Source organism: Benincasa hispida, chromosome 1 (genome assembly GCF_027475165.1).
Source record: "Benincasa hispida cultivar pf3 chromosome 1, pf3_genome.v1.1, whole genome shotgun sequence".
Lineage (NCBI taxonomy): Eukaryota > Viridiplantae > Streptophyta > Magnoliopsida > Cucurbitales > Cucurbitaceae > Benincasa > Benincasa hispida.
This window is the reverse complement of record NC_143478.1, coordinates 90,301,982-90,315,407: the sequence shown is the minus strand read 5'-3', so window position 1 is coordinate 90,315,407 and position 13,426 is coordinate 90,301,982. Positions and strand designations below refer to the sequence as shown.

Below are 13,426 nucleotides of genomic sequence, written 5' to 3'. Positions count from 1 at the left end.
GCGATAAGCAAAGTCAATGTAGAACGTCGTTGGCTCATTACACTTCAAAGAAAAATTCATTATTAAATTATATTACATTATTGTTAAATTTTCATAATTTGTGTTTCTTAGGTCTTTACACTCCAAAGAAAAATTCATTGATTAGATTATTAGATTTATAAGATACGAAATTAAGAGTTTTAAGAACTGTGATACGTGCTTTTAGATTTGGTTGATTATTTGGTTTTTATACTTTTAAAATGTTCATCTTGATCCCTATAATTTCAAATTTGATTCATTTTGATCCACATACTTTTAAAATGCTTATTCTAATTCTATAATTTCAACTTTGAGATTCACTATGGTCTTTGTATTTTGAAAAAGTAATCATTTGGTCCCTTAAAATGAAATAAAAATGAAAATGAAACGACTAAAATGATTATTTTTCAAGGTATAAAGACCAAAATAAATCAAAATTAAAAATATAGAAACTAGAATGACTAGTAGAAAATATATGAACCAAAATAATATTTATATCAATTTTTTTTATCTTGATATTTTTATTAAAAAGTCCTACTATTTTAAGAAGTGTGTGGTCTAAATATCGCCCCAAAGTCAACAATCACACAATTTAAAATGAAGAAAGAAATCATATGGTGGGTTTGGCTATGGCCTATGGGCAAGCTAAGAGAAAGATAAATGCTAATTTTCACACATTGCTTCATTGGCTCGTCGACCATGGCCGCCACTGTCATCGAATTCCTCCTTCTTCTTCTCTCTGTCTCAGTTTTCTTTCATTCCATTTCCGGCCAGAATCCTTCAGGTAAAGCCTTCATTTATATTCCTCAAGTTCTATACACATTTCGTTCTTGATTATAACAAATCTATTCAACCATATCCTTTCATGAACTTCAAAATGGATGGGTAGCGACACATTCTATTGGCAAGTTAAATTTATAAGTTAGATTTAAATTTGTTAAGTAACTCTTTAATCGAGTTATATGCCACCTATGTTTTGATAATTATTTTTTATTTTATCTTTTAAAACATAATCGTCCCTTCTTTTTCTTTCTTTTGATTTTGATTTAAAACGGGAGCAAATATAATTTTTTTTTTTTTTTTATCAAATCTCAATAGTTCGAACCTGTTATTCTACCCGAAGTGGTTATTGTATCATATTTTGATGATCGTCATAATATGTTTGCAACTAATGTAAAGTAAATAATCGCATTTATAATAACACTTTGTAAATATGTCTCAACTAGTTATTGACTTTTTGAAACGAGCTTGAGGTTTTACTTGTTTGAGTTATATGTGCACTATTTTAGTTTACTTAATATAATTGTATGCATCTAGTAAGAGTGCAACTAGTTTGACTGTTATTTAGTTGTCATGTGCATTAAATATGTTATCTATCAAATTTTAAAAGTACTTTTTTTTTTCAATTTGATTAAGAATTTGAAGGTTTATTTTAAAAGTAGTTTAAAGAAATTGAGGTGAGGAAATTAGAAACATAACTTTTTTGGAAGAAAAAAAACTAAATACGAAATTGTTACCAAAAAAGATGGTCGTAGTTTCAGGTTTCATCAGTTTAGACTGTGGAATTCCTCCGAACAGCAGTTATATAGAGCCGAACACAAACATAAACTACGACTCGGACGCAGCGTTCATAAACAGTGGAACAATCCACAACATATCATCAGTATACGTAAGAAGCACACTCAAACAACAACTATGGAGTTTAAGAAGCTTTCCGGAGGGGGTGAGAAACTGCTACAAAGTGAGAGTGAAATCCGGCACCAAGTATTTGATACGAGCAAGTTTTCTGTACGGCGACTACGACAGTCAGAAAAAGATTCCTGGCTTCGATCTTTACTTTGGACCCAACTTTTGGACTTCTGTAAAGCTGGACGCCATGAACACCACCGAGCATTTGGAGATTATGCATATTGTTTCGTCGAATTGGGTAGAACTTTGTCTCATCAACACCGGCGCCGGAACGCCGTTCATTTCGGCTTTGGAGCTCAGGCCTTTGCCAAACTTCCTTTATGAAACTAGATCGGAATCGCTTGCCACTTTCTTACGCCTTGATGTGGGCTCTGCTACAAACCTTTCTTACAGGTCCGCTATATAATTTCTTCTTCTTCGCTTACTCCATATTTTTAGTTTCAAATTTTGGTTAATTATTCAAAATTATTACTTAACATCAAATAATTGGATGAAATATTTATGGTGAAATCTATGTCTATATCCTACTAAATGTTTGGTCAGTATTTTTCAATTTTCGTTTTCTTTTTCCTATGAGTTGAAGTGAATTCATTTCAAGATAATTAGTTTATCAAAAGAAAGTTCGGACCAAAGAACCGAAATAGTATTTTCACAAATTTTGTAAATGAGTACCTACTAAACTAAAAATAAAACATTTTAAGAGTAAAACTTACATTTTTATTAAATTTGTTGATATATTACAGATTTTTTTTTTTGTTCAACCAATAAAATCGAGATGAAGCATTGATTAGGGGTACAAGACTTTGGGTCGGTAAAAAAATGAATGGGAAAAATATTTTTTTTGGATCTAGTTACTATTTAATCTCTAAGTTTCAAAATATTACCCATTTAGTTCTTAAGTTTTGAGTTTGGTTTTAATTTAGTCCCTAGGTTTCAAAATGCTACAATTTTACCCTTACATTTGATTTTTTTGCTTCAATTTGGTCTCTATGTCTCAAGATTTATATTTTTAACCTCAATTTTTTTTTACTAAATACTCATTTTTCGTCTTTTGAAATTAATTTATGTTAATAAATTCAAAATCGTTAAAATAATTATAATTAATTGAGTTTCAATATTTTTATCACTTTTAAAATTAAATTTAAAATTTCACTTCTAATTATTTTTAATTAATTAATAGAAATCGACGTCAATGATTGAAAGTAAGTATGTAATAAAAAATTGAGATTAAAAATGTAAAATTTTGAAATCCATAGACCAAATTAAAACAAAACTCAAATCTCAAAGATAAAATCGTAACATTTTGAAACTTAAAGACTAAATTAAAACAAAACTCAAAACTTAAGAACTAAATGTATAATATTTTAAAACCTAGGGATCAAATAAAAACTATAGTCAAAACCTAAGGACTAAAAAAATATTATATCAAGAAAGAAGGGAAGGACTTGTGTTGGGTCATATCAAGTTATACTAGTCTTTTGGACCAACTAGATTTTTTTTTTCCTTTGTTTTTAAAAAAATAAGTCACTCAACCAATTTAATTGGGCAAACAAACCGAACCCTTATAAATTTGGATTGAATCAAATGTCAAATTGACTTAGAAATTTATCCACTCAATTCAATTAAACCTAAAATTGGGACTTGCCTGGATTAACACGCCCAGGTTGAGAAAGAAGTACAATAAAAAAACTGTTCTAAAAGAAACGGTAACATTATATTAACTTTGTTTTGTTTGTTTGTTTTTTTAAAATTTTTGAAGGTACAAAGACGACATTTATGATCGAATATGGTATGCGATGGTTCAACTCCCAGCATGGACTATATTAACAACAACCGAGCCCATAGACACCAACGACCCTGAGTCCTTCATGCCCCCTCAGCCAGTGATGACCTCGGCTGCGACGCCCATAAATGCCACCGCTCCCATGGAATTCAGTTGGGTTTCGTCAGACGAAACGGCCAAATTTTACGTCATCATGTTTTTCTCCGAGATCCAGAAGCTTCAACCAAACGAGTCGAGAGTGTTCGATATATTGCTCAATGGCAATCCTTGGACCAAAGGACAAATTTCCTTACCTTACTTACAAGGATATGTCTCTTATAGTACCACACCCATAACAGGTGGAACTTACGATTTTGCCCTCGTTAGAACCCCTAATTCCACTCATCCCCCTCTCCTCAATGCCATTGAAATTTATAGGGTCATTGATTTCCCTCAATCACCCACAGATGAGCAAGATGGTGAGTGAAAAGTCAATAATTTTTCCTTTTTTTTTTTTTTTTCTTCTTTTTTCTTTTTTCTATTTTCTAATAATATGATGTTTTAATGTTTCAGTTGAGGGCATTTTGGATATTAAGGCAATGTATGAAGTTGGAAGAAATTGGGAAGGAGATCCTTGTGTTCCTAGAGAGTTTATATGGCAAGGTGTCAATTGTAGCTTTGTGGATTCTCAGCCTCCCAGAATCACACTCTTGTAAGGTTCTCAATTTGTTCCTATTCAACCTTTTGGGGCTCTGTTTTAGAAATCCTCTGTTTTACCTACTTGTAGTTTTTTTTTTCTTTTAGTGCCTAGAATTTATATTATTACACATATAAAATAAAAGTCTAAACTTGCCACATTTATTTATTAAGAAAAACACCTGCAGGATTATAAATCCTATGAAGATGGTCCGTCATGATATATAATGGCCTCAATTTCTGTATGGTTCTTTTTTTTTCGCTGAAAATGGCTGAACTTGCAATCAGGGATCTATCCTCCAGTGGACTCACAGGGGAAATATCTAAAGAATTAGCAAGTCTTAAATTGCTAGAGACTTTGTAAGTATCTAATTATTATATAATTTATAAATTTCTCACAGCCAGTAATAAAGGCACTAATTTTTCTTTCTTTTTTTTTTTTTTTTTTTGGGTCTTAGGGATTTATCAAATAATAGCTTGAATGGAGAAGTGCCTGAATTTCTCACTCAATTGCCATCATTGAGAGTCCTGTAAGTGAATTATGTATAACACTTGAACTCGGTTTTTTTTCTTTTTTATTTTTTTCAGTTCCTTTTGTATAATAATTGTACTCACAGTTTGGATATCTTTTTATGCAGAAATTTAGAAAGAAACAACCTTTCAGGACGTATTCCTTCCCAACTCATTGAGAAGTCCAATGATGGTTCTTTATCCTTAAGGTATGAAATCAATTTCTTCTTTCTTCTTTTAATTTCTACTTCTAATTTTCTTTTTAAATAATAATAATAATAAACTGATTATTTTATAGTTGAAAAACACTTTTCATCTTAAAACTTTTTTAATTGGAGTAAGAATTATATAAACTTCTCTTGGATAGAAAATTAGAAAACAAGAATTCTAAAGTTGTATTTCATGTTTTGAAATGTATGTCTGGTGGTAGATTTAAAAATTAATAAAAATAAAGATATATTTGAAATACCTTTTTAAGTGATAATTTAAAAAACAAGTCGTTCTAAAATAATTTCAAGTGTTTGACAACTACTTAAAATGGATTTTGAAAAAATGGGTTTATAAAAGAAGTTGGTTTAGGATAAATACTTGAAACTAACTTTTAGAAAAATGAATTTAGAGTGTTTAATAGGTAATCTCTCTATAATATGAGAAACTCTTGTCATCATTTCCAGCAATCGATATTAATAAAAACACTTTTAGTATAGAACAAACTAAACATATATAAACTTCGGTATAAAAATACTTTTTTGAGAAAGAATTATCAAACACATGTGTGTTTTTATTTTAAAGAGTTTATATCAAAAGTATTTAAATGAAAGAATTTTTAAAGAATGTTTATTCTTCCGAATCATTTCAAACATGTCCTAAATTTAGTTTTTTCCAACATGTAGGGGAGGGAATTAAACTTGAGCCTTCTAGATTAGTATTTAGCAAATAATTGTTTATTTTATAAAAAATACTATATTTATGAACATTTTTTAAAAATATGATTCTATATTTTAAAATTTTAAATTAAAAAAACTGAATATATTGAAAACATAAACATGTTCGTTTTCAAAATTTGTCCTAAGAAGAATCTGAAAATAATTTATGAAAAAATAAAATAAAATTCAATTTACTTATCATACACATATTGATTCAACTTTCACTAAATCTGAAAACATATATAGAAATACGGTCTATTTAAGAGTCGTTAATTTCTAAACTTAATAATTTAGTTCTTATTTATTTTTAAAGTTGTAATAATTTAGTCTTTAAACTTTAATTAACAGTTAATTAAATACTTAATTATCATTAAAATAAATTTCTTTTGGATCATAGCTATGGCGAAAATCCAAACCTGTTCATCAATACATCTCCAAGTGAAAAGAAGGGAGAAAGCAACATAGTTGTACCTTTAGTAGCATCCGTGATTGGTGGATTTGTTCTTCTTTTGTTCATAATTTCAGGTGTTATCTTCTGGATTAAGAGAAAACAAGGTAAGATTATTAAAATTAAAAGGCATGATTTGATTTCAAAATAATTTTATTGGAAATTAAAAAAATTGAAAATGAGTTGTGTTCTTTATATATATGAATAATCATTCCCTTATTAGGTGTTGTGTTGGGAGAAAAAAAACAATTGGGCTCAATTAAAAGATCATATTCTTATGCTGATATCTTGAGAATTACAAACAATTTGGAACGAATGCTTGGAGTGGGTGGCTTTGGAAAAGTTTATTATGGTCAAAGTGGTGACACTGAAGTAGCTGTTAAGATGCTTTCACCTCAATCAGTTCAAGGGTATGATCAATTTCAAGCAGAGGTATGCAAACTTTTATGATTTGTACGATAACGTTTCTGTTTCAAGTTTTCTGTAGTTTTTTATATGGATTTCATTTCTTGTTTCTCGTTTTCTAGAAATATTTCAAAAATTATAGAAGAGTTTTGGAAACAACAAAAATCAAGGTCTTGTTTGTTAACCGTTTAGTTTTTAAAAATATTATACTTATAAGCACTATTTTTCTATTGATTTTTTTGTTTTGTGGTCTACTTTTGAGGAATGTTCAAAAATCTAAGCAAAGTTTTGAAAATTAAAAAAAAAAAATTATTTTAGAATTTGGCTAAAAATTCAAATGTTTACTCTAGAATGTTAAAAACATGATGAAGAAATTATGAGAAAACAAGCACAATTTTCAAAAACCAAAAACAAAAAATTAATACACTTTATGATAACCATTAATTTTAGTTTTTCATTTTAGAAATTTATGTTTGTTTCTCACCATTTCTTTAGATTTTTTAAAAGCACGTTTGAATTCTTAGCCAAAGCTTAGAAACAAAATCAAGTTTTCAAAAAGTACTTTGGCTAGTTTTCAAATTTTGGCTTGGTTATTGAAAACATGTTTAAAAAGTTGATAATAAAGCAAGAAAACTATAGGTAGAAGAGATAATTGCAAGCTTAATTTTTAAAGCAGGAAACAATTAAAAAACATTTGATATCAACCAAGGCTTGTGGTCCTGTTTTCTTAAATTTATAATTTTTTTCCCTCTCATTTCCTATTTATGGTTTCGCCTGTATTAAACAAAACGATTGTTTTTCTAGTCATGTTCTAAAACCGAGCTTATGAAAACTACGACCCCATTTGACCACCATTTGATTATTGACAATTATGCTGATATTTTTACAACTTTTATATTATGGTTTTTATCTTTCCTCACCAAATACTTGAATTCTTAGTCAAAATTGATAGATAAAAACAAGTTTTTTAAAATTATATTTTTTTTAGTTTCCAAAACTTGGTTTGATTTTTGAAAATACTCCTAAAAAGTAGATAATTAAAAAAAAAAAAAAAAAAGAAATCAATAGCCGGATGTAGTATTTATATACTTAATTTAAAAAAAATTAAAAACAAAATTATTCGGATATTTAATACATAGTAGAATAAGAGAAAAAATCTAAAAATATATTATATATTTAAAATATTTGCAAATATAGATGAGTTGATTAGTCAATCTTTGAATTTTTTTTTTAATTTCCAATTTCGCCCTCTCTTGTTTTATCTTGTTGTATACTTTTTTTTAGTCTTTTTATTTTATTTCTCTTCTTCGATTTTTGCTTCTTTCTTTTTATTTTATTTTATTCTTTCATTTATCCGATTTTTGCTTCTTTTTATTTTTTATTTTCTTTCATTTCCTTCTTTTTCCCTTTCTTTTCTTTCCTTTATTTTCTATTTTCTTTCATTTCTTTCTTTTTTCCTTTTTTTTTCTTTCTTCGATTTTTGCTTATTCTTTTTTTATTATTTTTATTTTCTTTCTTCAGTTCTTGCTTATTCCTTTGTTTATTTTTATTTTCTTCCTTTTCTCCGATTTTTACATCTTCCATTATCTTTTTTTATGATTTTATTTTATTTTCTTTCTCCGATTTTTTTGCTTCTTCCCTTTCTTTTTCTTTTTGTAGTTTTTATTTCATTTGTCTGGTTTTTACTTCCTTTTTTTTTTCTTTTTTTAGTTTTTGCCTCTTCTCTTTCTCTTATTTTAAAATTTTTTCTTTCCTTTATTTGAATTTTTTCTTCTTCCCCTTTTTTTCACAAGAATTATGAGGCTAAATTTCGTACGTAGGACTTGAAAGTACTCAATTCATAAGTGACTTAACACCAACAAGTCAATCATCAAGTTTGATTATTATAACAAATAATAAATATAAATAGCAAATGAAAGTCTATTAGTGATAGTCACTAATATTTTCTATCATTGATAGCTTAATCTTTGATTATATTTTCGTAGTTAATAGTCACTTATAGAAATCTATCATTGATGGCCAACTTAGTGAATTTAATTAATAAAGTTGAATCTCGAATTAAAATGTAAGTTGAATGCCTAGAAGTTATCACTAATAGCATGTTTATGAGTGATAGAAGCTATCATCGAAAAGAAAAGGGACTTATAAATGTCTGAGAAGGATAAGAAAGGGCAAAAAGGTGTTCAGTGGCTATGGTTGATAGAAGCTACTACTAATAGCATGTTACCAGTGATAGAAGCTAATACTAATAACATGTTATCGATGATAGAAGCTACCCATTAGCACATTATCGATGATAGAAGCTACCACTGATAGTATGTTATCGATGATAGAAAACTATCACTGATAGCATGATATCAGTGAGTTCATTGATAGCATCTTATTAGTGATGTTATCAGTGAAATAAACTATCGCTGATAACCACAATATGAGTGATGTTAGTGTTATCGGTGATAAAACTTAGGTGATATCTATATATCGAGTTTCCTTCAAAGGTGATAACCAATTATAGAAGTCTATCATTGATAGCCTTAAGTGTTAATATTTCAAGGTTGATTCTAATTGATGAAAGTCTATCAGTGATAGTCATGATAAAAAATTATTAGTGATAACTACTATGGTAATCAAAGTTGTTGGTCTTCTTTCAAAGTTGATCACTATTTATAAATCTATCATTAATAGCCACTAATAGCCTTAAGTAGTAATATTTCAACGTTGATTCTAATTGATGAAAGTGAATCAATGATAACTACTAATAAATGATAGCAAATTAAAAAGCTAATACTTCAATATTATATTATTTTTTCTCAAATTAAAAGTTATCGTTGATAGCAACTATCATCGATAGTAATTGATAGAAGCTATCAGCAATAGCAGCTATCAGTGACATCACTGATAGCTGCTATCAGTGATAACTTTTAATTTGAGAAAATCGGGAAGAAGCGAACAAAATGGTGGCTAAGCATGAGTTTTTTAGTCATACCATTTTTTTATCTATATATGCAATTATTTTATCCTTGTACTACGTATTCTATTATTTTGGGTTTGAATTTTATTTATGCAACTAACCTAAATTATTACCATACAAGCCTAAATAGTTATCAACGAAGCCCAAATGTCTCTTTCATGTTTTTTATTTTTTCTTCAAACCATAAACAAAAAATATATTATTTTAACATAATCTTGTTTGGTAACTTTAAGGGTCAAAATTTAAATTCTCTGCAGGTTGACCTTCTCCTAAGGGTTCATCACAGAAACTTGACTGGCCTTGTTGGATATTGTGATGAACCAACCTATAAAGGACTCATCTATGAATACATGGCAAGAGGAAACTTGGGATCTTTTATTTCAAGTATAGCATCCATCCATCATTCTTGTGATGAATATTTTTCTTTATATTAATTAATCAACTTACTAAGAATTCATGATTAATATAATAAAGATGCTTCTATACTTACATACCTTTGATTAAAGTGTTGATATGATATTAAATTTATCTTCACCTATCAGATTAAGTTTTTGGATGACCAATATGTGATTTAACATGTTATTAAAGTAGAAGGTTTAACTAATATAATATTAAATTTATTTTTATCAATCTACTTAAATTTTTGGGTCAATTGGTGATTTAGCACGCCTTTTGTTTTGATATGGATGTAGGTGGAAAAGCAAAAGTTTTGGATTGGGAAGATAGACTTCGTATAGCAGTGGATTCAGCTCATGGTTTATAATTATACTATATTTTTATCTTTAAAAAAATTTATACTCCTTTCTCTATTTTCAATTTCCTTATATATTCTTTTTTGATTTATATATAATTTGTAGGATTGGAGTACCTTCACTACGGTATCAAACCAGCAATAATACATCGAGATGTAAAATCTACGAACATATTATTGGACGAAGATTTTAGGGCAAAAGTTTCAGATTTTGGGTTATCAAAAGCTTTCCTTACAGAAAATGGTGCCTCTCATGTGAATGCCACAAATGTGGTTGGAACTTTTGGTTACATTGATCCAGAGTAAGTAATTTACATTCAAATTTGATGAAATTTGAGATTTAGTTAGATGTGGTCGTGACTTGCAATGAAAATTGAGATTTCGAACCGGGACACATCTTTTCGAGTGATTATTGTCACACACATGTTTGTTCTCCACTTTTCATTCAAAATTGATAACTCGGATAATCCGGTAAGTTTTAAAAGAATTGAATTATTTTTTTTTTAAATAAAGGAAAAAGTTTAATTTAATTGATTGAGAATCTAAGATTAAAGCAAGTGAGACCTCTACATTATATTGCACTATATTTGGATGAAAATGTACTTTTCTTATTTGGGCAATGGTTAGCTAATGAGATGCTCCCTTTTTCTTTGCAGTAAAAATAAAATTAAAAAAATTAATTTTTAAATTTTCTTTTGTCACATACTTTAATTGGGTGCTATTTGGATTGCACATGATTACACAAAAGATAGAAAAACTGCACCCAAGTTTTTTGTTCTTCTTACTATGTATGTTAATTTCTTTATTCTTGCTTGCAGATACTATACTACATCCCAATTAAACGAGAAAAGTGATGTTTTTGGATTTGGAGTGATTCTTCTAGAGATCTTTACAGGAAAACCAGCTTTGATGAGAGGTCAAGACAATAATGTAACTCACATCTATAATTGGGTCAACATGTTGATTTCTCAAGGTGATATTCGATCGATTATCGACCCAGAAATGGGAGAAGATTTCGACGTAAACTCGGTTTGGAAAGCTGTTGATGTAGCAATGTCTTGTGTATCTTCCAAATCTAAAGATAGGCCAAATATGAGTCAAGTTGTGGTAGATTTGAAGGAATGCTTGGCCATGGAATCAACTCGTGATCATAAGCGCCATCATGAATCTCAAACGAGTGTCGCACAATGTAGTGCTCTACCTGGTCCCTTGGCTAGATAATAGAACATCTTTTGTACTTCAACAGCAAGCCTAGTTAAGTTATAATATATGTGTATTTTACTTTTTCATTTTTAAGAACCACTATGTATTTTGTTTACTACGTTTTTCTTTTTTCTTTTTTAAGAAAAAGATATTACGGTAACTTACGATTTGAGCTGAAAATTCACTTATAAATTTTGTAAAAATATATTTTTGGTTTGTAAGTTTTAGATTTAGTTTTTCATTTGGCCTCTAAATTTCATGATATTACACTTTTAATTTTTAAGGTTTGAGTTTGGTTTCAATTTATAGTCCTTAAGGTTTTAAAATGTTACAATTTTTTACCGTTGAGAATTGAGTTTTGTAATTTCAAATTGATCTTGAGATTTTCAAATTTGCACTTTTAATCTTGATTTTTTTTACTATATACTCACTTGTGTCTTTGGCATTTATGTCTATTAATTCGTTAAAAACAATTATGAAATGAAATTTTAAAATTCATTTTAATAGTGATGACAAAATATATAGTGAACTTAAATAGATTTTTTTAAAAAAATATAGAGATTAAATTATTATTTATTAAAGTTCCGATGCTAAATTGTTACAAGTTTGAAAGTACATTGACTAAAATATTTTTTAACCTAATTTTACTATAAATCTTTCAAAAGTGTGTATTCTTGTTATTGGGTTATATAATTGATAAGCTCGAAGTTTATCATTACCCATAAACCCTTGCTAGTCAAATAAAATTTGTATATCACCGAACGAATTACTTATACTAACTGGTAGTACAAGCCGCAAGTCCGGGGTCGAACATCAGGGAAGCATAGAAGATTAGTTCCTCGAAGCACATTTTTAGTTAAAATGGTAAAATAAGAGAGAGGGGGGGGGGGGGGGGGGGGGGGCAGGGGTTGGTGTGGATTGGAATAGAAAATGCATAAAAAAAATAAAATGAAATGAAACTGAAAGATAGAAATGCAATTAATTACGACATTCTAGCTTAGGAAAATGGAATGGACCAATGCAACTTGATCGTCAAATTGCTTAATATAATTTTAGTTTCTTAACTATGCCTAGCCTAATTGATTAGACATCCAACCAACGGTCCTAATTACCTAATTAGCTAAACATGCTCAAATGAATCCATATTAAATATGATTAACCAACCGCATTAAGTTCTAGGGCTTATGCTAGGATGAATGTTTAATTTCCACCGTCTAATCAAACATTCAATGTGGTTTCTCTCTAAGTTGATGAGAGCAATACTATTCATTTTAGATAATGAATTGCAAGCTTAACTAACATATTACTTCCTTTGAGATTGACCAATAATTATATGTCATATATTATAAGCTATCTCTAAGCATTTAAATTACACAACAAATTATTGGTTGTTAATCAATAATAAAATTATGCAATTCATAAACACAAAATTCAGATTAAAACCCATAGACAAGAATATAGAAATTACACTCAAACAAAACTCCCAAAAATTACATTATTCCAAATCCCTAAACTAGAGAGCTAGGTCTTACCTTCTTATGGAGATGAAGAAGAGGAGAACTAGGCAATGTTTTCACAAATTACATGAGATGGGGAGAAAAAGGAAGAAAAATAGGAGAAAAATGAAGAAAAATACAAGTGGAAAGGTGAGAAAAGGAGAAAATCAGCATAGGAGCCGATTGAAAGGTCGATTATTTTTTTTATCTTCTGCCCTAAAACGAAGAAGAAATATTTTATACACCAATCGCAGCATTGCCTCGCGCGTGCCTCTATGAAAATTCAGACCGTTGCAATGCTACCCTGTTTTTCAGCATTATGGAGGCTACTATCTTGTAGCGTTGCAATGCTCCATCCAGGGGTATTTTTGTAATTTCACATCCTCTTGAATCTCAGATGCTTAAATTAGCTTCTAATTACTACAAATTAACCCCGAATAGTTCGTAACGACTGATTCTACCTCCAATATATTCGATACCTATAAAATCATTAAATAAATACATTAAACATACTAATGACCTAGAATTAAGAAGAGGAAAATGTCACATTTTTT

General features: G+C 28.9%; 1 protein-coding gene across 3 annotated transcripts; it reads left to right on the top strand.

Moving 5' to 3' along the window:
- The first annotated feature begins 545 nt into the window (after nucleotides 1-545).
- On the top strand, nucleotides 546-11,597 carry LOC120070355 (putative leucine-rich repeat receptor-like protein kinase At2g19210). 3 transcript variants are annotated; one of them, XM_039022291.2, is made up of 13 exons: nucleotides 546-802; nucleotides 1,560-2,100; nucleotides 3,467-3,948; nucleotides 4,043-4,181; nucleotides 4,454-4,525; nucleotides 4,624-4,695; nucleotides 4,804-4,884; nucleotides 5,999-6,156; nucleotides 6,273-6,481; nucleotides 9,680-9,806; nucleotides 10,115-10,177; nucleotides 10,280-10,475; nucleotides 10,992-11,597. In XM_039022291.2, the coding sequence occupies exons 1-13, from the start codon at nucleotides 679-681 to the stop codon at nucleotides 11,392-11,394; spliced, it is 2,667 nt and encodes an 888-aa protein (XP_038878219.2). In that variant the 5' UTR covers nucleotides 546-678; the 3' UTR covers nucleotides 11,395-11,597. The 3 variants fall into 3 exon arrangements, with proteins under 3 accessions (XP_038878219.2, XP_038878220.1, XP_038878218.2); XM_039022292.2 differs by having other exon boundaries at nucleotides 551-802; nucleotides 1,544-2,100; XM_039022290.2 differs by having other exon boundaries at nucleotides 589-802; nucleotides 1,554-2,100.
- Nucleotides 11,598-13,426: the final 1,829 nt, after the last annotated feature.